The following is a 21,401-nucleotide window of genomic DNA, read 5'->3' on the forward strand; positions in this document are numbered from 1 at the left end:
TCTGCATCCACAAATCTCAACTGGGACCCCCCATCCCAGCTTGTTTTGTGGGGCCAGCAAGGTCCCAGCACGGCCTGGGTTGGAACTGGCGCTTCGGCGGGGAAGATGTTGAGCGAATTCCTCATCCCTCGAGCCAGACGATCCCCGCGAGGAGGCCTAGCTTCAAAATGAATCGCTGGATAGTTAAACTGATTGACAGAATCATAGCTGTACCCATTTCACGCTTCATGTTAAACAAATCAAAAGTACAGTGTGTACTACATTCAATTATCCCCCTTTGAAAAAGCAAAGACCCCCCTATAAACCGTTTAAGAAAATACATCCCACTGTGCTGATATTGATTCTCCTCCGACCACATGTCTGCCAACACTGTATCAGAAAATAAACAGCTTGTAAAACCTCTCTGTAAAGGAAAAAATAATGAATGAAAAGCCATGCTTTGTATTTGTGGGACACATTCCGCTCTGGCAATTTTTGATCTCACCATGTGCTGTTTGAACTCCAGGTTCATTACTGCTGCTGTAAAAGCCCATGCACCGAACTTTAAACGCAGGCGATGGAAAGTGGAATTTAAATCAAAACGGTCAGATGGCAAATTCTGAGCTGCTAAAAGCCACCTGCGCCCAGCCTTGCTGGTGTTGGCCCTCGGAGAGAGCACTGCGGGGAGGAAAGCAGCTTTCAATTTGCTTTCCTTTGTTCGCTCCACTCGCCTCCTTGCAGGCTGGAGCTCCTTTTGGCTTTGCAGATGGGCTGCAGGAACGGGTCACCCCAACCCGGATTGCAAATAATCTCCCGAAAGAGCAAGAATTCCCCTGGGCAGGAGGGTCTCCATGATGTTTAGTTGTGGTGTGCAGATCTGGGGGGAGCTGGGAGGCTGCAAACATGGGGAAAAACCAGGTGCCACATGGTGGAACCCGATCCCGAAGCTCTGGGATGCCCAGCGCTAGCCAGGATTGTTTAATCCTTGCCACAGCACTGAAAGTTTTGGGAACTTTATCTCCAAAGCTTCAAAGTGCTGAGATTGCTTGGGGTTTTGAGGCTTCAATCTTCCCACGGGGCACTCAAGGGAAAGCAGGAGCCTGTAAATCCTGTGAACATCTATTCAACTTACAGATTGAAAGTGTAGGCTCTTATTCCTGCTTTTCTAAACATTTTAACCATTTCAGAATGTTTTTCCATCCATATCTTCTCTTGCTGCAGTAGTGTTACAAAGATTTTTCTTCTCCCTCTGAGAAAGGAATTTACCCCATTCTGAATTTCAAACAAATCCCCATGAAAGAGGAAGTCTGTCTGTGGGACGGCTCTTCTGAAAATATGGAAATGCATGTTTCTTTAACATCCTCCCTCAGCATTTATTCAGAATTTCCTTCTTCTCTTCTCGCTTCTTTCTGTGCCACCTTTCTCTAGCAGCCATGGACAAGTCAAGCCACGTCGTTTGCACGGCCACAGCACACTTGCAGCTTGCCAAGCCCTGCAAGAAGGCTGGTTTTTAGTTTGCAAATCATGGAGCCGTTTTGGTGCAGGGGTCAATACGCATTGCATGTTGGAGCGCCGTTATTTTGCAGGGGGAGCTGGGGCAGAAAGGCAGATTCATCGAGCCTGACACGTTTGCATGAAATTGCATATTGACTTCGGTAGGGGAGGAGCAGGCAGGTCCAGGTCCCAGATGAGTACAGTGCTCTGCTGCCAACCAGCAGAGAGAAGAGCAGATGTCTGCAGGGTTTAAACTTTAGATCCCCAGGTCTAAGCCTGGCAGGTCTTGACTCTTGCAGACAATGTTATCAGATGGTCATGGTAGAACCAGAGTCTGTCGAGAGCCATGCTGAGATAGGCTGGGCTGTGGATCACGTTTCACTGGGCACCCAGTCAGAGAGGCACTCAGCTCCCATGTCTCGCAGGCACTGTGGAGGTGGAAAATGCATGAAATTGATTTTGAAATGTTCAGCTTCAAGTGCCAGCTACAGCGGTAGCTGAATATAGCTGCCAAATCTGAATTCTAGATGTGTCCTCTAGGGCAGAAAAAGCTTGACACTGAATGTCTGAGCAAATTTCATCTGCAGAAATGAACATTCAGGGTAGAATTTCAAGAGCATCTCAATATACAAGTTAAAAACTATTGGTGCTTGAGTGGACCTGGAAATAAACCACTAGACTGGAGCTTCCAAGGCCTGGCTGGGTTGCTCATATACCATCTGAAAAGCGTTGCATAAAAGAAATTCCAGGAGATGAACATAATGAGTATGGGAGCATTGTTGGCGATTTCAAACCCATGTCATGCCATGTCATTGGCAGAAATCAGACCCAGGAACATAGCTGTTGTCTTCGTACTTGTTCTGCTACTAGACTTCGGTGTTAGGTGTCAGTAAGAAAGTGAAGTATGGATGCCAGAACACAAAATATTTCATTTTGCAAAGACAAAGAGAGCCTTTGGAAAAGGACCCGTCCCACTACTATAGAAGGAACTTGAAGCAACTGTCTGGTTTATTCAGCGGGAAGGTTGGGGCAGCTGTGGTGAGGCTCTTTGTCAAGGAGCTCTGACATTCATTTCGTTTCTTCCACTTTGTGCTCTCAACTACAGGGTCCCATCCAAGTTTTAAGCAGATTATTTGAAACCTACCTGGGCACAAACCCACACTGACTGTGAGTTGGAGGTCTTTGGACATCTGGCTAGAAGTAGGTGGTCCTATAGGATAACCCCAGGAATAACCCTCTGGCTGTGAGGTATCAGTGATGCTTGCACAGATCTCTTTGAATAATTGAGACCCTGTTTCTGCAAGGTGCAGCTGAAGTCTCCAATTTTGCTGGCTCTGGCATTGAATAGAACAACAAACCTGACATTCTGAAGGGGTTTTTCTATAACTGATCAGCTGGTGACATCCCAGAAATCGTACTAGAGTTAGGTCTTCAGGAGTGATATGAGAAAGAGGGAGGTTTGGGGTCTTAAACCTGCCTAGAGAGAAACGTACAAAGACATTTGAGGGAAAAGCAGGGAAGAAGGGCTGTAACTCACAGCTTGTTTTGTTCTATTGCTGAATGGAGCCGAGAATAAATTCCTCCCTCCCTGGCGCTGAGGCTTTCCCAGCTCCATCTGGTTTCATCGATTTTGGTTACTTTGCAAATTCATTCTAGTGTTCTGACATCTTCCTGGTACTGACAGCTCTGACCTGCAACGGGCCAGACCCTCACCTGGGGCAGATCAGCCCGTGCATTCCTCTGCGCCCAGCAGATCCGCACCAGCTGGGAACGAGGAGCTGCTGCCAGCGGTGGGGCACGCGGGGACGTCCCTGTTGTAATTGATTTTGCACGGGGGAGGCTCACACCGTGCAGTGACGGCTCGTAGTGCGATGCTCTCAATCAGCTGAGAGCTTGTGGGCAGCCTGGGCTCGGTGTAGTTGTCAGACAGGGTGAGAGTTTACCCTGGAGGTAAGTGTGCGGCCTCTCTGTTGTTTAATTTTTATAAAAAAAATAGCGAGGCATGTGAGGTTTCTGCAACTGGGTCCCTGTTTCATCCCCGTGTTCTGTTATGTTCACTGCTGAATCTCCTCAGTGTTCCAAGAAATCTCTGTGCTCTGGCTGGTTTTGGTTTGAAATTTTGAGTTTCGAGCACTGATTTTTGTTAAAAAGAGTTAATAATTTATCAGAATGAAAATGTAATTCCTTTTCGGTGTCAGAAAGCCAAAAAAAAGGCTATTGCCTTTTAGTTTTGGATTTTTTCCTCTCCTGTTTCCTGTCCTTTATCGTGTCCTTCCCTGTTTTTCTTGGTGACATCAGAAAGTAAAGCAAAACACAAAATGTTCCTTTTCCTTCCACATTTAGCCAAAATGCAACATTTTGAATGGTCTCCAAGTACATTTTTTTTTTTTTTTCCCAGAGGAAGGTTCGACAAGGCAGTCATATATTACGTATTTTAATGGGACTGCAACAAGTAGATCCAATGACACAACAGTCCTCTGTAGTAGGGCAGGGGCAGCCGTCATGGCCTGGGATGCGCTGGCAGCCTCTCTGATATTCAGACAGGAGTTACTGTTGTGAATTTTGCTTTCTGGATGCATGGAGAGGGATGAGCAAAGCACGGTTGTGTCGAGAACTGAAGGTTCAATGCTGTTCACAAACTGGCCTGAACTGGAGCACCCTAAATGGCAGTGGGATGGCCCCATGTCCCTGCAAAAGCCTGATAAACTCTGCCAGAAGGGAAGCATGGGAGGCTGAGAAAAAAGCATTGCAGGGAGTGATTCCAGGGACTGAAATAAGAGTATGTGCCCCAAAGCAAATATTATGACTATGTCACACTTATGGCATGGTGATGCCTGGAGTCCTTCTCCAGGTATTGGCAAGGCTGTGCCCAATGTACAGCAGATGCTCTACACTCGGGATTTTGCTCAGCTGCCATCCTGATCTGGGGAAGATGCAAAAAACCAAGTGCCATGGGAACTGCAATGCCACGGTCAGAGCTGGCAAGAGCAGGGAGATCAAAGAGGCAAGTTAGTCCAGTAAAGGTGCAATAACAAGTGCTCTCAGCCACCTGCTTGCTACGAAGACGTGAAATATCCCAACGGGATGAGGTTCAGAGAAGCAGTTTCTCAACACCTTGAAGGATGGTCCTGCAGGACAGACTGCAGGAGAGGAGGCTCTTCTGGGCTGACATCCAAGGGGGTCTCCTGCATGTCTGGGGCTACCCAGTTGCTGCAGGATGAGGGACCGGGTACTCCCCCACATGCTCACGCTGCAACAGGCCAGGCTTGCTTGGGCACCAACACGCTGGGGCTTCACTGCCTCCTCGAAAAAGCGGGGTTGCTCCTTACTTTGTATTCTGTAGCACATAAGCAACCCAGAAGAAATGCGGCCCTGTCAACACTTTTCTAGTGATATGAGCTTATTTTTTTTTCCTGCGTCCCCTGCTGCATTATTCACGACCGTAAAATATTCACCAGCCTCCCCTCTCTCCCCTACACTGCAAAACAAACCCCCAAACAATAATTCAAGCCCCCTTCCTTTCCATGTCTTGCAAAAGGCTAGGAAATAAATTTCTTGCCGTGGGTTGTTTTTATAGTGAACTTTCGTAGCTAGATTTAATCATGGAGGCAAATTTCACACTGCCTTGAAATGGACCCATAAACTTAGCTCAGCATCAAATTCCTCCTTCCCCAGCTTGCCCTTCCAGCTCTGCTCTGCCGTGTCCCCAGCTTCACGGGGCTCCAAGGAGGAAAGCTTCGCCACCAGCCAAACCACATTTACACTGTTTTTCCACAAGAAAGGCCAAAGCTGTACAGATCGTGCTAGCGTTGTACAAGCTCTGCATTGCCACCAGGAAAGGGTCAAATCCTGCCTGAGTCATCTTTCATCAGGCAGGGAGTCCCCGGCAAGCCAGGGTGTTGCTCTCAGGGGCAGAAGTGGTGCTGGGGAGGTGGGGGGATGCAGTGAACACCCACTGGACCAGGGTATGGGTTTTGTTGGCTTTGAGTGCAGGCAAGTCCTTGGGCATCACAGTGGGAAGGTGGAAACCCAAAGTCCTGCGTGTTTGCCAGCAATTGCACGGTCAGTCCCAGGGGACTCTTCTCCAGTTGTGTTTTATTGCGTGGGAGATGGCCATAAGGCACCGCAGCACCTGCTGGCTCTGACCTGGGTTCAGGGTGCTCTCCTCCTGTCCTGGGAGAAGAGGAAAGGAGCCCACCAAGGGCAGGGGGGAGATTGCTGCAGCAGCTCAGAGACTGCGGCAGTAATTTGGGTCTCAAAACAGCCTGCTCCTTTTCCTGGTTCGTCCTCTTTCTCCATCAGGGCACTCATGGGGTTGGGTCTTCCAGCAGGCAGGACCTTTGCCAGAGAGCAGAGCTGCCACCACCTCACCTCCCTTTCAGAGGGGCGGCTCAAGTGACAAATTTTGCCTGTGTTCAACTTCAGCTGGATGGGGTGGTGTAAAGAGAAGGTCCGACATGTGCTTGGAGAGGTACTTCAACCCACAAAGCAGCGTAGCGATGCTCTGGGAGCGTGGACACGTCTGATGAATGCAGATGTGGTGAAATCAGCCTCTGAGCCAGGGACCAGAGAGGAAGAGGCACCTGTAGGACAAGTTTCATCCTCTCCCAAGCTGAGCATAGATGGGGGTGCCTGGATTGCCCTGGCAAGGGGCAATAAGAAGGAGCCCGTGGTGTCTTGCTGTGGCTCTTCCTCCATCTCACAGGTCCCAGATGCACCTTTCCAACCCATGGTGAGGTCATCTGGCTGCCTTCTTTAGCCATGGGTATGTGGTTCCTGGGGGCTTTCTCCTCTGGATGACTAACAACCCTTCTGCAGTGCAGGACCTGGCCAATATATGGGAAAGGGAAGAATCACCATAAGCTCTTTCCCTTTTTAGCAGTTTTAATTTAAAATGACTTATTAGCTGGGAAAACACCCCCCCCTCCGCCTTGAATAAACATACATTTTAATACATTGCAATGAGCAGAGGGGGAGAGATGGAAGTTTCCATTGACTTTATTTTATTTTTCTAGATTATAAAATATTTAAAATGCATAAATAAAATGCTCCATTGCAAAAATGCTGGCGTGTTTTTCCAAAGCAAGGCGGGGAATGGAGCTAAATTGAAATATAACCGTCCAGGGTGATCTCTTAAAGTGAAACCAGTTTCGATGGGATTTAAGTGCCCACAGTCTCCCTGCTTGAATATTTATGTTCTTATGGAGTGTGACACATTCTTTTTTTCCCCCCTTTTTTTAATATTGCACGATATAATGAATCAGAGTCTTGTAGCCACCGCAGTGAATTTATGGTGCTACATATGTGTCATGAATAATGCTGAAGTTTCCTGGTTTTAATTAAATCTGTTCCGTTTATGATACTGCCATGTTGCAAGAGTGTGGCAGGAGGCATTGCCCACAGGACACACCTCTGAGCCTGTGCTGTCAGTAGACACCGGCCGTGACTCTGCCTCCTCTTTGCAAGCCCTGGCTGGAGCCAGAAATAACAAGACCTCGGCTTTTTGTGCTTCTCTGTCTCACTCCTTCTGTTCTAACACTTCTCAGTCCTAACTCTCAGGCATCTTGTGGCATCCCAAAAGTGGTATTAGATCCCTGTAGGGAAATATTACTGGTTGCAACCACATAAACAGCAAATTTTGTGGCATGGGCACATATCCACCATATATTGTAATGATGTGACCGCAAGCTCATTGTCACAGTAATGGGATTCCAACCCTCCTGGTTGGAGAAGTCTCATTTAAATGTTCCCCCTGACTGGCTTTTTGGGGAGTGTTGGTCTGACTATCCAGAAGACAGACCATCTGCCTTGCTGTTGACCTATTCACTGTAGTAACCAGACCACTGCAGTTGCAAACTTCTCAAGGGTGAGTGTTTTGGAAACCATCTCCTCCCCAGAAAGCAGAAATTGCTGCCTCCTTCTGTTGCTGATCCCATGCTCATCCCACACGGATGCTGTCTCCCAGGCAGTGGCTATTCCTTACTGCTGTGGCCGGGTTGCAGGACCGATGGATGATCAAGGTTTGCACAAGGGCTTGGTAAATGATGACAATCACAGGGGATGCTCACGGTGTGATTTTCATTCCTGGTGCTTTGCAAATAGGCTTCTGAGACTGCTGCAAAACCTTTCCACAGGTTGTCACAGCAGCTCCAGTGGCAGGGAATAGACAAAAAATTGCCCATTTAATAGAGATGAGACAGGCATATAGGCAGTGAGAGATCTCGCATTGTAAGGATTGAAATCAGCTGCCACAGTGCCACCACTTGATTGGTTGTACCGGGAGCCAGGCTCTGGACATCACGACTCACTGGTGCTCTGAATCTCTCCTTTCTTAAACTTAGACATAGTAATAAATATGGCAAACATGTATGCAGCTTGGCAGCAGCCCAATGTAGTATTGGCAGCAGATTGACTGGGGTACCATGTCCAACTCTAACATTCACCTGTCCTGGGAATGAAAACCTGGGAGATGTGCAGAAAAGATGAACAAAGTCATCTGAGAACTGAGGAACCCACCGCACAGTGAGCTGCTATGAAAGTACCAGCCTCTTTCTGTACATATTCATGTTTAGTAAGTAAACTCAGGAGCCACAGGCTGCCTACAGGTGGTAGAGGTGTTTGCTGGCCTTGAGTTGACCAACAGCACACAAACGGCTTCCGATAGACCTGGCAGCAGATCAGAGCAGTGATGGATCCCGACACATGCAGGGCTCTGGCTGCTGGCCGAGCTGGGGTTAGAGATGGGCAGAAGGGGAAGGGATGTAGTGAATTGCCTACCATAAGTGCTATTCCTCCATTTTTCCACTAATTAAGAGGAAGGTGAAGTTTGACGGCACCGGCACCCAACACTTGTTGTTCTCTTCACTTTGGAGAGTCACTCTCATCTAAATCATGTGAATATGATGCTGTCACTCCAAAAGATCCTATTTGCAAGCTTGTGGTGCCTGTTTGCTAAAATATTGTCAGTAAATTAAGGCACAAATTGATACCAACTCACATTCCAGAAGCATCTTGGGGTTTTCCACTGAGCATCCTTGTTCAAGAACTGGCCAGAGCAGGTGCTGTCCTCCTGTGGCTCTGGGCCTGCAGAACTGGAGCAGGACACAACAGGAGCATGGTGTTACAAGTCTTCCACTACTGAGACATGAGAGGAGCCAGGCTCTGCCCGCTTCTACTAATGAGCCTTTTATTTTTCCTTGGTTTCTTTTCTGGTGTGATTTTAGGAGCACTTCTGGAGCTTGGACAAGACAGAAAACAAGATTCCACCGCAGCTTATCTTCCAGATCTGGGACAATGACAAGTTCTCTTTTGATGACTATTTGGGTAAGTTGGGAGAGGTTTTTGGCTCCATCCCTGCTGATGCAGACAGGAAAGAAAATTTATTGAATCCTTTCAGGATATGAAGAAAGTGTAACGAGACCAGTTTAAGCCACTGAACAGGATTCGGTGTCAGCATAAGTTCAGGACTGATGATAAGTGGTTTGTATTAGGCAGATTTCCAGTCTCAGCCTGCAGCAGCCTGTTCCTGGGCTGACATAATGTTGAGAGCATCATCAAATCCAACAGAGCCACCACCTTCCAGGAGGCCCCAGTTCTCCATGACTCATCGGAGTCTGTGCTGAAATGTGCTCATCAAGGCTAACGACGTATTTGAGCTGCCTTACCTTACCTGGGATGTTTAGACATCAGCCCAACACTTGCCTTTTTCAGTGATAGCTGTGTTAATCATCCTCAGAAATCTAGGTTTAGGTCAAGGGAAAAATAAAAGAAAAACCTCTAATAGGGAGGATAGCAGAGCCATGCAGCAGATTATCTGTGCAGAAGCTGGAGGCTCCAGCATTACGAGTTTTTTGTTTGGATCTTGTTCTACCTTTTTTTTTTCCACTAAAAAAAAAATTCAAACATCAAAAGCTTCACTGAAGAAATATGTGATCAAGATCCTTTGAAATCCTGTCTTTGATTAATTACATAGGCTGAGTGCTGAAAGAACCTCTCCAAGGTGTGTTTTCAAGTTCTGGCTCTGCACATCAGGAGCTCTTGACTGCCAGCATTAATTCTTTGTAAAGTCCAGCAAATGAAAGCGGCCTTTGGCTTTTGTAAAGCACTTTTCATCAATGGACTTCAGAAGTGTTTTACAACAAACCTGATCTGTGCTGCTATTGTCACTGTTTACAAGAATCTGCGGCACAGAAAAGTTACAAATACAAGAAGATATTGAGTGTGAGATGCCCACAGCAGTGTAAAAAGCTGCTGTCACTCAGCCGAGCCACAGGACTAGACCCTGTGTGTGTTCTTGGCCATTCCGAACCGTAAGGTAGTTTGGTGTAGCAATGTAAATTAAAAGCTGGCACTTTCAACTAACACCTGGACAACTGAGCTCAGATTTCCTAAAGGCTAGATAAATGTGCTAATTACCAGATCACTCTGTCTGAGAAGGAAGCTATCAATTTTGTGGTGCGTCCTTCATATTTAGCCTGCTGCAATTCCTCATCTGGGTGGGGCAATAAAATAGCCTGTTTGGAGATCTTCAAGCCTTCTGCCCAATGCTCTTATACTGACTGCACTCTGGGTGTCTGCAATTTGTGTTTCACCTAAATCTGTTAGTCTTCATTAAAAATCTCAGCCTCCTTAGTTGACTTCAGTGCAAATCATCCAACGTTATAGCTGTGTGAGTCAGCAGATATTTTGAAGCACCTTCTAGAAGGACATCATGGCTCACGTCTTCCTAAGCATGACGGTGATGCCAAGTGCTCAATTCCTAGGAAGACCCACTGGCTAAAACAATAAATAGGGCCACACTTGAGCCCGCTCTCCCCCTTGCTCTGTGGGCGTTTGCCCAAGCTCCCTGAGGTCAGGAGGGTGCCACAGGGAATATTTCTTCAGGGAAAGAGTCCACATTTTAAGGACCTGTTACACCGAGATGTCTTCCCAGTAACGTTCCTCCTTGCAGGCTCCATTCAGATGGATCTCAACAGGATGCCCAAACCTGCTAAGACCGCTGAGAAGTGCTCCTTAGAGCTGGTAGCTGAGACCTTGTCTTCAGGGCGCTTTGTGTCACTCTTTGAGCAGAAAACTGTCAAGGGATGGTGGCCCTGTGTTGCTGAGCAGGATCAAAAGAAGATCCTGGCGGTAAGGTGGCCTCTTCACGTGTTCTCTTGGGGGACTCTCAAAGCGTTGAGGAGGGATGTGGCTGGGCCAAGTTCATGCAGGAAGTCAAGGTCAGGGCAAGCGTTGCAGTCTTGGGCTGCAAATTTTACAAACTGGACCAGCTTTTGTCAGCTGGATGTTTTCCAGGATTTGTCCAGCACCATGCAAAGGCCTCAGAAGAAATCATTTGTTCTGTGGGATTTTTGCTGTGGTTTTTGGAACATGCCACCTAATTTGACTCTGTATCACATCTATTCTTAATGATGTTGTGTTGCGACAAGTACCAGGGAAAGGTTCCAGCTGTCAGACTGATGTATTTAAATGTAAGTGTCTGGGCTCCTGTTCAAGTCCTTGGCGACTGTTCAACATAGGTAAGGGAGGCCAGGAAGGGAATTAAGTCATTCAACAAAAGATCCCTGAGTTGGTTGCCTAAACTTGGGTGTCAGTGACATTTGAGATGTCCTGGAGTATCTGCTGAGAGCATTGTAGTGAGCAGGTGAGGGATTTGTATGAAATCTGCTCTTACTGGGTTCCTCATGGTCCTTGTTGGTAGTGGTTGGGTTACACTCAAAGTAGCTTTTCTTTCCCCAATCAGTATTTTGCATCATACAGTCATTTCTCACCTCTCTCTCTCTCTCTTTTTTTTTTCCCCCCCTGTTTATAAGTTTGTTTTTGTTTAACTCACACAGGGCAAACTGGAAATGACTTTGGAAATTGTGCCAGAACAAGAGCATGAAGAGCGGCCAGCTGGCATGGGTCGGGATGAGCCAAACATGAACCCCAGGCTGGAGGACCCCAAGTAAGAGCATCTTGAATGGCAAAGTAACCACGGGGGCACAGAGTTCTCAAGGAGCAAACTGAAAGTCTGGGGTCCCAGTTTGAGGTCTGCTCTCTGCAATGGGCTTGGTCCTGTGCAGGCTCCGTTTCTGAACTGATGGTGCTCAGAGTGTATGAGCTGAGACAATCCAGGGTGGTTTGGACCACCAAGGAGGGCATTTGACGTAGTCTACCCAGAGGGCTGTGGGTTTGCAGGGTGAGCAGCCAGCTCGTTACAGCAGGGCGTGCTCATGGTGTTGGGGATCCAGGAGGGCGAAACTACGGTGAAACTCAGAAGTGACCTCAACTTTGTTTGGCTCCAGGCGCCCAGAAACCTCCTTCCTATGGTTCACCTCCCCATACAAGACCCTGAAGTACATCCTGTGGCGGCGGTACAAGTGGGTGGTTGTCCTGGCCATTGTGCTCTTCGTTTTGCTGCTCTTCCTGGGGATCTTCATCTACGCCTTCCCGGTACGATGGGTGTGGGAGAGGACAGGGGGGCTGACCAAGGTCTTAGGTGTTCCCCAGGTCTCTGTGGTGACAGAGATGGTCCCAGTGCATGTGGCTGCAAACTCCTGTGCTGGTCCCTGAGGAACAACCCGTGGCCCATGGTGGGGCAAAAAGAGAGTCTGTGTTTCTGGTCTCTGCTACAGACTCGCTGCAAGGTGCTCAACTCTTTGTGCCTGTGTTTCAACTCGTGTCTAATGACGCTGAGGCTAATTGGTCATTTCCAAAGAGGTTCGAGCAGCTGATGCTGGAGTTGTTGTGGGCTTGGTGGGAAAATCCCCGACAAACACGCAGCCTAATTAGAGATGCAGCCATTTTACAGGGCTGAGCAGCGGCAAAAAATGCATTGGTCTGTAATTGTTTAAAGGTGCAGTGAGTTTATAGATGTTTGGGCAGCCCCGTCTCTTGTTATCAAGGCTTGGAGCATGTTATACCAATGCAATGTCTGAAACGAGGAGGAGGATTTTCACCTCATTAATCAAGAAAGTGGCTTTTTCTTGCCTTACTGTCAGTTCCACTGGCCAAACAAAATAAATAAATAATGGAGCCCTGGCCTTCCAGTTTGGCTTAGGATGGGTTTTTGTATCCTCCTCTGTTTCTACAGCAGTGGAATAATTCATGCCGGCTCTTGGATGCCATTTCCCCTCCTCTCAAACTGATAAGAAAAATGACCCGCCTCTCTCTTTCCAGCACTTAACAAATTCTGCTCCTTGTATATGAATTATTATTATTTTTTTTTTTATAAAAGAACTCATTGGGGTAATTTATAACTTCATGTGAGAGAACGTGGCTGCCTTTTGCAGATGGCTTTGTGTGCTTGCAATGTGCAACCGAAAAGCGAGGTGTGGAATTTCTCCTCGCCGTCGTAATCACTTTCAGATGAAGTCATGTATGCTCGGTTGTTCCCGTCGAGAAAAATGGGGATGGGATTAGTTCATGGCTCTCCCCATCTCTCTCTCTTCGTATCCATGAGAAGGGCTGGGATACTTTGCCTGCTGGAGAAACAGTTCTGGAGGTGCTAAGCAGTATGAAGGAGGAAATAATTGTGCGAATGCAGCTTTGTGCTGCATTGCCTCCTCCCTGCCCTGTACTCGGAGCCATTCCTGGAGACCCCCCTTTATGTCAAGTGCCAGAAACCCAGCCTTTTTGACCAAGAAGAACTCAGTGTTTCCCTGAAGATGCAAGTGGCTTTGCATTCGTTCCAGTGGTATCATATAAAAACAATGTTGAGAGGAGAAAAAATTCGCAAACTATAAATATTGATTTACACTCATTATTACTTGGGATTTTTCCCTGTTTCCTAGCTAAATGTTGTTGTATTTAATTTCATTTTGGTCGGGTCAATTTTTAGTCATATTTCAAAAAAGTAAGGCCATGTTTCATGGAATTTTTCTGTTTTTGGCCAGCTTCCCCTAGATTTTTGAGGTCGCTAGTTCTGTATCTACTTGGAGATTTAGTTCCTTTCCCGTTTCATCAGGCACTAAATTTGGCAATTGCGCTGGTGATGGTTTGCTATGAAGGATGCCCCTGGCATCCTGACCTTTGGCGGGGCTCACCATTACCTCCCTGATTAAATGCATGGAAAAACAATCCCTCCTCACTTCTGTTCTGATTTGTGTGCCAGGAGCACCATCAGGTCCCATTTAAAATCAGGACCTTGCTGTGTTTAGCACTGTATATGTAATCTTGCCACTACACGTGCAGTTTCGAGGTCCCATGCTGCGGGCAGAGGGTTTGGTGTGCGTCCTGACCCCCTCATCCTGGGCAAAGGGGTGGGTGATGGCAGGGAAACCTCAAGGGAATCCTGTTGGGGCATGTGGACCATCAGTCTGAGCAGGGAGGGGGTAAGGAGCAGGGACACAGGGATGCTGAGGGGTGCTGCAGAGGGGAAGTTACTGTTTTCCTGCTCCTGCTGCCCTTTTTGCCTGGCATGAAGAGCTTTTCCACAGCTTTCTGCTTGTTGGGACCCTCCACTGGGACCTCCAGGGTCCCTCCCAGTCACTGCTTTTCAGCGGCTAGACCTTGGTTCCACAGGAGCCCTGGGACCTGCCTGCAGCCTGAATTCCCTGCCTGCAGCCTGAATGCCCTGCCTGCAGATTGAATGCACCTGCCTGCAGATTTAATGTTCCTGCCTGCAGATTGAATGTTCCTGCCTCCAGACTGAATGCCCTGCCTGCAGTCTGAATTCCCTGCCTGCAGATTGAATGCCCTGCCTGCAGATTTAATGTTCCTGCCTCCAGATTTAATGTTCCTGCCTGCAGTGTGAATGCCCTGCCTGCACACAGCCTCTCCACCTGGGAGCGTTGTGTACCACACACCAGATGCTGCCAGAGAAGTCTGAACTCTGGGTTCAAATTTTGTCCTGTTTGGACTCTGCCTGAGGTCACCGAAGGACGATATATCTTTTACCCAAGAAACATCTGCCCACAAAACGCCCTGGGAAATGTAACGGTCCCGTGAGCTAAGCTAACCTGTGCAGGTCACCCTCCACCCCAGACAGGCAGGAACCTCCCCTGAAAGCAAAACCAGGGCATTTTCATTGGCTCTTGGTGTAAAAATGGGATTTTAAAAAAATTTATTCCTATTACCCATACAGTGCTGAAAGCTTCCAACCACAGTCCCAGCTTTGTGGTCAGAGTAGCTGGAGGGTAAGAGCAAATGTCCCGTGCGAAAGCTGTGTGCTTCCACCCGAAACGGCGAAGGGCTGTCTGTGGTTCCCAACAGCAGTGCCCAAAAACATCAGTTCCCAAAAGCTCAGGCTTTTCAGTGAACGAAGAAGCTGGTGTCTTGCTCTTGTTCAGAATACCCATCAGGAGATGCTTTACACCCCAGGGAAGTATTTTCTAAAGGCTATATTGCAGAATACTCTGCAAAACAGCCTTTAGAGCTGCTTCACCGAATCAGAAACCTTTGAAGATGTGGCGCCTTTGTGCTTCCTCCGTCCTCAGGACACAGAGTATGTGTGATGGATCACGGGCTGGGATAAAAATCTTCCCATTCCTCCTCTCGGGTACTCTTCAAAGTCTTTTTCCCAGGAGAGCTTTGTGCAACCAGCCGTTGTTTTCCAACCAGGGAACATGCCGGGGCTGCCCTGGTGGGCTCAGGGGTCCCTGGAAGGAGCAGGGGGGACCTGCAGAAGGGAGGAAGGGTCTGGAAGTGGTTTGGGATGAAGAGGAGGTTCATCAGGATCCGTGGGGAGCTGGGAGTACAGTAGTATGGAAAATTTAGGCACAAGTCCATAAGAAATCCGTCGTCATTAGTGCAACTATTTACAGAGCAACTCATTTTAGTGGGTGAGAGGCCATTTCCAACTGAAAAGCCTTTTGGTTTTGGGTGGAAAACTGCATAGTATTGCAAATTTCCATAAAAAAAGTTGTTTAGTTTTACAAAAATGGGAAAAAATGTTGAAAATCTGATATTCTGAGGTTCCTCATTTTTTTACTTGGGCTCTTCCACCCAGTCTTAGTGTTAGATTACTCGCTGGTTTGCCTTAGCTTTCTTTGCAGAGTGGTTGTCATTATGGTCTGTACAAGCTAGGACTCTGGGAACAGCATTCCCTGGATATTTCCTATATGATTTCCTTAGATGGTCCTTAGATTTAACTTGACATCAGAAGACTCCTTTAACAACAGACGAAAGGCTAATGAGATCCAGTAGCTGGATGTTGAAGTTAGAGGAACTATTCCAGTGGAAATAGGATGCTAATTTTTGAGACGAAGGGCAATTAACCATTGGAACAATTTGCCAAAGGTTGTGGTAAATTCATCGCTGCTCTAGGCGTCCACGTATCGGGATTGAATGTCTTTCTACAAGATATGCTCTAGTTCCACCCTGTGCTCCTGTCCAGCTGCGCTCATTTAGGGCATGCTGTGGGCCTTTTTGGAAAGGTCCAGTGATTTTGATGGACTTTTCATCCGACATTGCCACAGCTGAGAAAAGCTCTGCCTTCTGCCACGAGAACAGTTGAGTGAAAGTCTTGGGTTAGACACAAGGTCAGAAGAAAAGGTTATAAAAGTCCAGCCCGGGTTTCTGCCCCCGTAACCCGTAGGGAATACGGTGGTGAAGTTATCTCCCTGAAGCAGTGATTATTGTAAAGATTTTAGTGGCTACCACCATAGCAAAATGTAACGCTACTTCCAGCTGGAGTCAGCTCTGCTTTGCAGCACCATGAAAATGTTTACTACCTTTTAAAGCTCTGTTTGTGTTCTGCAAGCCCAGTGTTGCTGCCGTTGCCATTAATTCTAATTACAGCTCGCTTTCTGCGCTGATTGATAATCCTGCTTGGCTTTCAACACTTTGTTAATACAAATTCATAGCTGGACAGAAAACTTGCTACCCTCCAGAATGCAACCAGTCAAATCATAAAAAATAGGACTGTTTTGGAGGATAGACTCTGAAAGACAAATGGATGGATAATGAATTCGAAGGTTATATGTCACTGGAGGCTTTTCTAATGACTTCTGGTAAACTGCCCTAACTTTGCTTACTTGATTTATGGCATTATTAGAAATCCTCAGTTGGCAAACTGCCTTATAATTTGCTACACGTTGTAATTTATCAAGATGCCTTTGGTCAGACTTTACTTTTGTTGTGTTTTTGTTTTGTTTTTTTTTTTTTTCTTTCTTTTTTCCCTGTTCCTCCAAAGATCTCGCTGGTAACTAGCACTATGCTTTGTTTCCAAAGTTGTTTTTTTAAAGTGACAGAGTGATAGAACATCCTGTACCAATTAAATTCAATATGCTTGGGAGGGACTTCCAAACTGGCTAGTATGTGGTTGCAGGGGTTTGAATCAGAGCTACTTTAAATATAGCTCTTTCCAAACGACCTAAGCATGCATCTTTGTCTGTAATTTCATTGTGGTCTTGATAAGCAGCGTTTACACAGCTTATTCTTTTTCACAGTGCTGTCATGTTCTTTCAAGGAGCGAACTGCACGTAAAATAGGCTAAAATACTGTGACACCTCATTTTCTACAGCAGCCCCACATTTCACTGTGCAATAACAGGGACAGTAGACACCCAGAAAACAGGCACGGGGAGGTCTTGCCTGGGGTGTCTGCTCTTAGGAACAAAACCCACACCAAACGATGATGCTGAAACAGATGGCTGAGGTGTTAAGTCAAGTCAGAGAAACAAAAATCAGCAATAGGTTTGCCTTTCTTGATTTCCTTTGGCAGATTCTTTGGAGATAGTCCATGGACCTGCAGGCTAGGTTTGTACTAAGAGACTAAATCAGGGTGGGGCAAGGCTTGAGAACCGTCCTCTTGCTGTTCAGACCAGCTGATTGCTGGTGGGACCTTGGGGGCAGGTTTTGGCCCATGGAAAGCAGCGATCACCAGAAAACTTCATGGCATGGCTTGGTGGATGCTCAGAGACCGGGGCCAGGGACCCTTTCTAAAGGGTCCAACCCAACAGACAGAGAGGATGAGTTCTGGGGGGGATCATGGGGAGAAGGAGCCATAAGGATACGAGGTCAGGGCTTGGGTAGAGAATCCAGCCTCAGGGTCTGTGGGGGAGCAGCATAAAGCGAGAGCGGAGGGGAAGGGGCACCAGGAGGCCGCAGCAACTTGGCAAAGAGCTGGACATGTCTCCTCCCCTGCAAGAAAAGCATGTGGGCACTGAGATGGTGCCAAATTTCTTACAAGGGTACGAAGAGGTGAAAATTTATTTTAAAAACTGGTGGAAGGAGCAATCAAAGTCCAGGAGTGACTCCTGGTGCTTGCTGCTTGGTGCTTGTGACCCGTAGCTTCTACTAGAAGAAGGTAAGACCAGTTTTCTCACGTGTCTTGGGCTTTCTACCGTCCTTGCTAGTGGGAACGCACTTTTTGCTTGCTCATCTCTGCAGGCTGGGGCTGGGAGCTTGCCCTGCCCTGATTCCAGCCCTGTCTGCAGTTCTGTGCCATGCCCCCAAAAGCCTTTTAACCTCCACATGCCGCCCTGCTGTACCTGCTTCAAATCAGCTTTTTTTTTTCTCCCCTTGTTTTTCCATCCTTCTAGAACTATGCTGCTATGAAACTAGTGAAACCTTTCAACTGAAGCTGTGCTGGAAAACACCTGAAAGGTCTGATGCCTGCCTGGGGATTTTGGAAAGAAGTTGTGGCTCTGCACTGGATCACATCAGCCGATGGAGATGGAGAAGGAACAGCTTCACTCAGGCTTAGGCTGCTGCCAAGATGAAGATACAACTTACCCTGATGCAGTATGCAGAATCCCACCTACAGCACTCGCCTTGGAAGCAGCACGTAAACAATACCTACTCTGAAATATTTCTTATTTTACTTCTTTGCCTGTCCTTTTTTTTTTTTTTTTTTTGGTTAAGCTGCTCTGATTTGTAAAGCTCAAATCCCAGTGCACAGCTGAAGAGGGTGGGGGAGAAAAGGACCTTTTCATATATATCTGTGAGTGTACAAAGATATTGCAGACCTTAGCAGAGGAGTTGCAGGCTGCTGGCGTAGGCAACACGTGCAAGCCAAAATCTCTCAGGTTCTGAGCACAATTTTCTTTGCACTCAGAACAAGCCTCAGTTTTCCTTTGCTGTGCATTGTGTATTACCTGGTTTCTACATGTATAAAGTCTACTGAAGGTGAGATGTGCTGCACAGCCTGAAACCCTGGGCTGACATGTTTCCAAAGAGAGTGAAACCCACAAGATACAGGACCCGGGGAAAAGGCTGAGGTGCAAAACCTGGGCAGGAGTTGGTGGTAATTGCTCAATCAAAACTCCCGTTGAATTTTGCGCTCATGTCTGGCTCATGCTTTTTGGACTTTGTTTTCTCTCTGAGCTGCTTTTTCACCTCTACAGTCCCACATGCCTCCCTTCAAAACCAGTGCTGTAGCGGCAGAAAGCAGAGTCGGGCTGAGCCCTACCCAGAGAGCGATCCCAGGAGCACAGCAGTGCATGTGGACTTTGCTTTTCTCCTCGCCTGCTCTGTGCAACCCCTGCAGCCACAGTTCGGTGAATGTCTTAGTCTTTTTTTTTTCTCCTGTGCTCCAAAACATCCTTAAGCAAAACAGCACAAACCAGACTGCAGTGTCAGCCGCACAACTCGCTGCTGCTGGGCGCTAATGAGGCAGATAACCTGCACCTTTGGAAGCAGGCTTGTTTGTTTTCTGCTTTGCAAACAAATTACTATGAGACATACCCTGCAGGTCTTGCTCAGCCTCCCACAGAGCAAACGGCAGCTGTGACAGGGCTGGGATGACAGTCTTGGGACATTTCTGCTGTTTTCTATTCTCTCCTCCTGTCCGTCTGTCTCTCTGCTGCTGCAGTCAGATGGAGCGGTGTGGACCAAGGGGATTTCTAGTGTTTTGTAGTGCTGGCTCACGCCATGCAAGGATGCTAATCAAAACAGAACTAGCCTCAAATTTTCATCCTGCCTCCACTCATCCTGCAAGGAACCACCTCCCAGAACAGGAGCATCAGGCATGAAAACAAATGTCCCTTTGCGAGAGAGCTGTCCTGCTGCTTCGCACCGCGTGGCTTCTGCTACGGTCCCTTTGATGACAAACGGATCTTCCCCCACTGCCCTTCAGCAGGATGAGACGTGTTGTCCTTGGTTTCATTTGTCCCCCGGAGCTGTTGCTACTCAGCGTGACATGTGAGAGCAAGTAGCAGTGAAAAGTGATCCTGGGGGAGAGGAGTTCCTCAGGACAAACTGTGCTCGTGTAAGCTCCTGCCCTGCTCCAGCAAGGCACTTAAGCCTGTGCTTAGCAGAAGGCAGGGAATAAAAGCACACGCCTAATTGCTTTGCTGGATCAGAATGTAATGCGTTGAGCATTAAATCCCTTGTTATTCAGTACTGTAACAGCACCCGGATTGCACAGGGCAGCTCGCTGCCATGTGTGAAGACGGTGCCTTTGACGTGGAGAACGTGCAGCTATAAAAACCTGTCCTTGCTCCCGAGGTTTGGCCGATCCACCATCCCTCTCCCGAAAGCTTGAGTGGTGAAGTCGGCTCTGGGCTTGCATGCCCCAGGGTGGGTGTTTCATTTTACCGGCACAGTTAAATGCTTCATTTTTGCATTTGTTCAGTTTTTCCCTAGAAGCCTCCCAACCTCATTTCGCATCCACACCCCCTTTTATTAGCCACTATCAAACTACCAGGTCTTGGTCAAATTTTCCGCAATGCTTTCTCCCTCAGGATCTGATGAGCTGAGGATGAAAGTTGCTTGTGTTTGCATCTTAATGAGTTTTGGGGTTTATATTTTATGAGAATGGTGGTGTGGTTGGTCCTTGCACCTCTTCCGCCATGACCCAGCTCTGCCGGGGTGGGTCTGCTTGTCTTGCTGAGTGCTGGCATGCCTTGCTCTCCTACCCATGGTGGGAAATCAGGCCCATTATTTCAATTCCTTGCTTTGGTTTGCAGAGACTGTAAAATTTCTCACCTTGGCATTATTGTCCTGGGACCCCTACCTATTTCAGAAACAAAATCTTGGTGCCAAGATCCCCAAAGAGATGAGTGACCCATGCTTGAATGCAAAACACTGCTTATATCTGGGTGCTCAGCATCCATCCTATCACAATGACCACTGTCTCAGCAGAGACAAGCAACCCTACCAAAACACATCTGTGTGTCACCTCTCCAGAGCCTCTCCCAGTGAGAAACCATATTTTATTCCCCAGCACTTACCAGCAGCTCTTCCGTGACAAACCAGAGTGGGTCATCAGTGAAGGGAAAGCAGGATCCAGGGCATCCAACTGCGTAAGGAGAAGTAAAGGGTTACATCCCTGCATGCAATCCTCCGCACTCCGTGTCCAGGCTGCAGGGCCAATTTTCATGCCAAGAAGACTCTGTGGTGGGTAAAAGCAGGTCTGAGTGTCCGAAAACACCGACTCAATCCCATTTGCATTGCTGCTTGAGCAGCCACGTCCATCTCTGCACCTGACTGTGGGCCCTCGTAGCTCGGTTATGTCTCTCCACCAAAGCCAGCCAGGAGGTAGGACCTATATGAAGTATTCCCTGTGGCTCCCTGTTATTCAGGGGTTTGAAATGGCTGTAAGACGTATTTATCACCTGTCTATGCCTTATATACAATAATGCAAAATGCACTGTGGTTACAAATGAAATGCTCTGAAACCTTCTGCTTCCTGGTGTATTTTATTGTGTTGATGGAATTATGGCACCGTCCCTCTTTGGTGTGGGAACGCAAAAATTCAGCTGGAAGGAACAGGATGGGGAAACGGCGGTTTCTCTCTGCTGCTGTAGCAAGGGAGCAGAAGCAGGAGGAGAGAACAGAGTGTGGAGAAAGGAAGACAGAGGTGGGATGGGGGTTGCTGTCTTCCTAGGTAACACAGCTGCTCGTACCTTTGCCTCTCACACTTTGCACCCAAGACACCGTGTTGCAGAATAGCGACATGACCCAACTGTGAGACGTGTGTGCTCCCCGGTGCTCTGAGCGGTCTCCCAATCCCTGACACCGTGCAGGCTTTATGTGGGGATCACACGCCTTGTCCCGTGAGCT

The 21,401-nt window shown here is 47.6% G+C and overlaps 1 protein-coding gene across 9 annotated transcripts in view; it reads left to right on the forward strand.

Annotated features, from left to right (window-relative positions):
- Window positions 1-21,021, forward strand: part of DYSF (dysferlin) — a 104,213-nt gene extending 83,192 nt beyond the window's left edge. For all 9 annotated transcript variants that reach the window (XM_074821728.1, XM_074821734.1, XM_074821730.1 and 6 more), the window contains 5 exons: window positions 8,697-8,796; window positions 10,424-10,602; window positions 11,310-11,419; window positions 11,760-11,907; window positions 17,939-21,021. In XM_074821728.1, the coding sequence (XP_074677829.1) occupies window positions 8,697-8,796; window positions 10,424-10,602; window positions 11,310-11,419; window positions 11,760-11,907; window positions 17,939-17,977 (576 nt within the window). In that variant the 3' untranslated portion in view covers window positions 17,978-21,021. The remainder of the gene's footprint in view (window positions 1-8,696; window positions 8,797-10,423; window positions 10,603-11,309; window positions 11,420-11,759; window positions 11,908-17,938) is intronic.
- Window positions 21,022-21,401: the final 380 nt, after the last annotated feature.

This window comes from Strix aluco, chromosome 4, assembly GCF_031877795.1.
Source record: "Strix aluco isolate bStrAlu1 chromosome 4, bStrAlu1.hap1, whole genome shotgun sequence".
In the NCBI taxonomy this organism is placed as follows: Eukaryota; Metazoa; Chordata; class Aves; order Strigiformes; family Strigidae; genus Strix; species Strix aluco.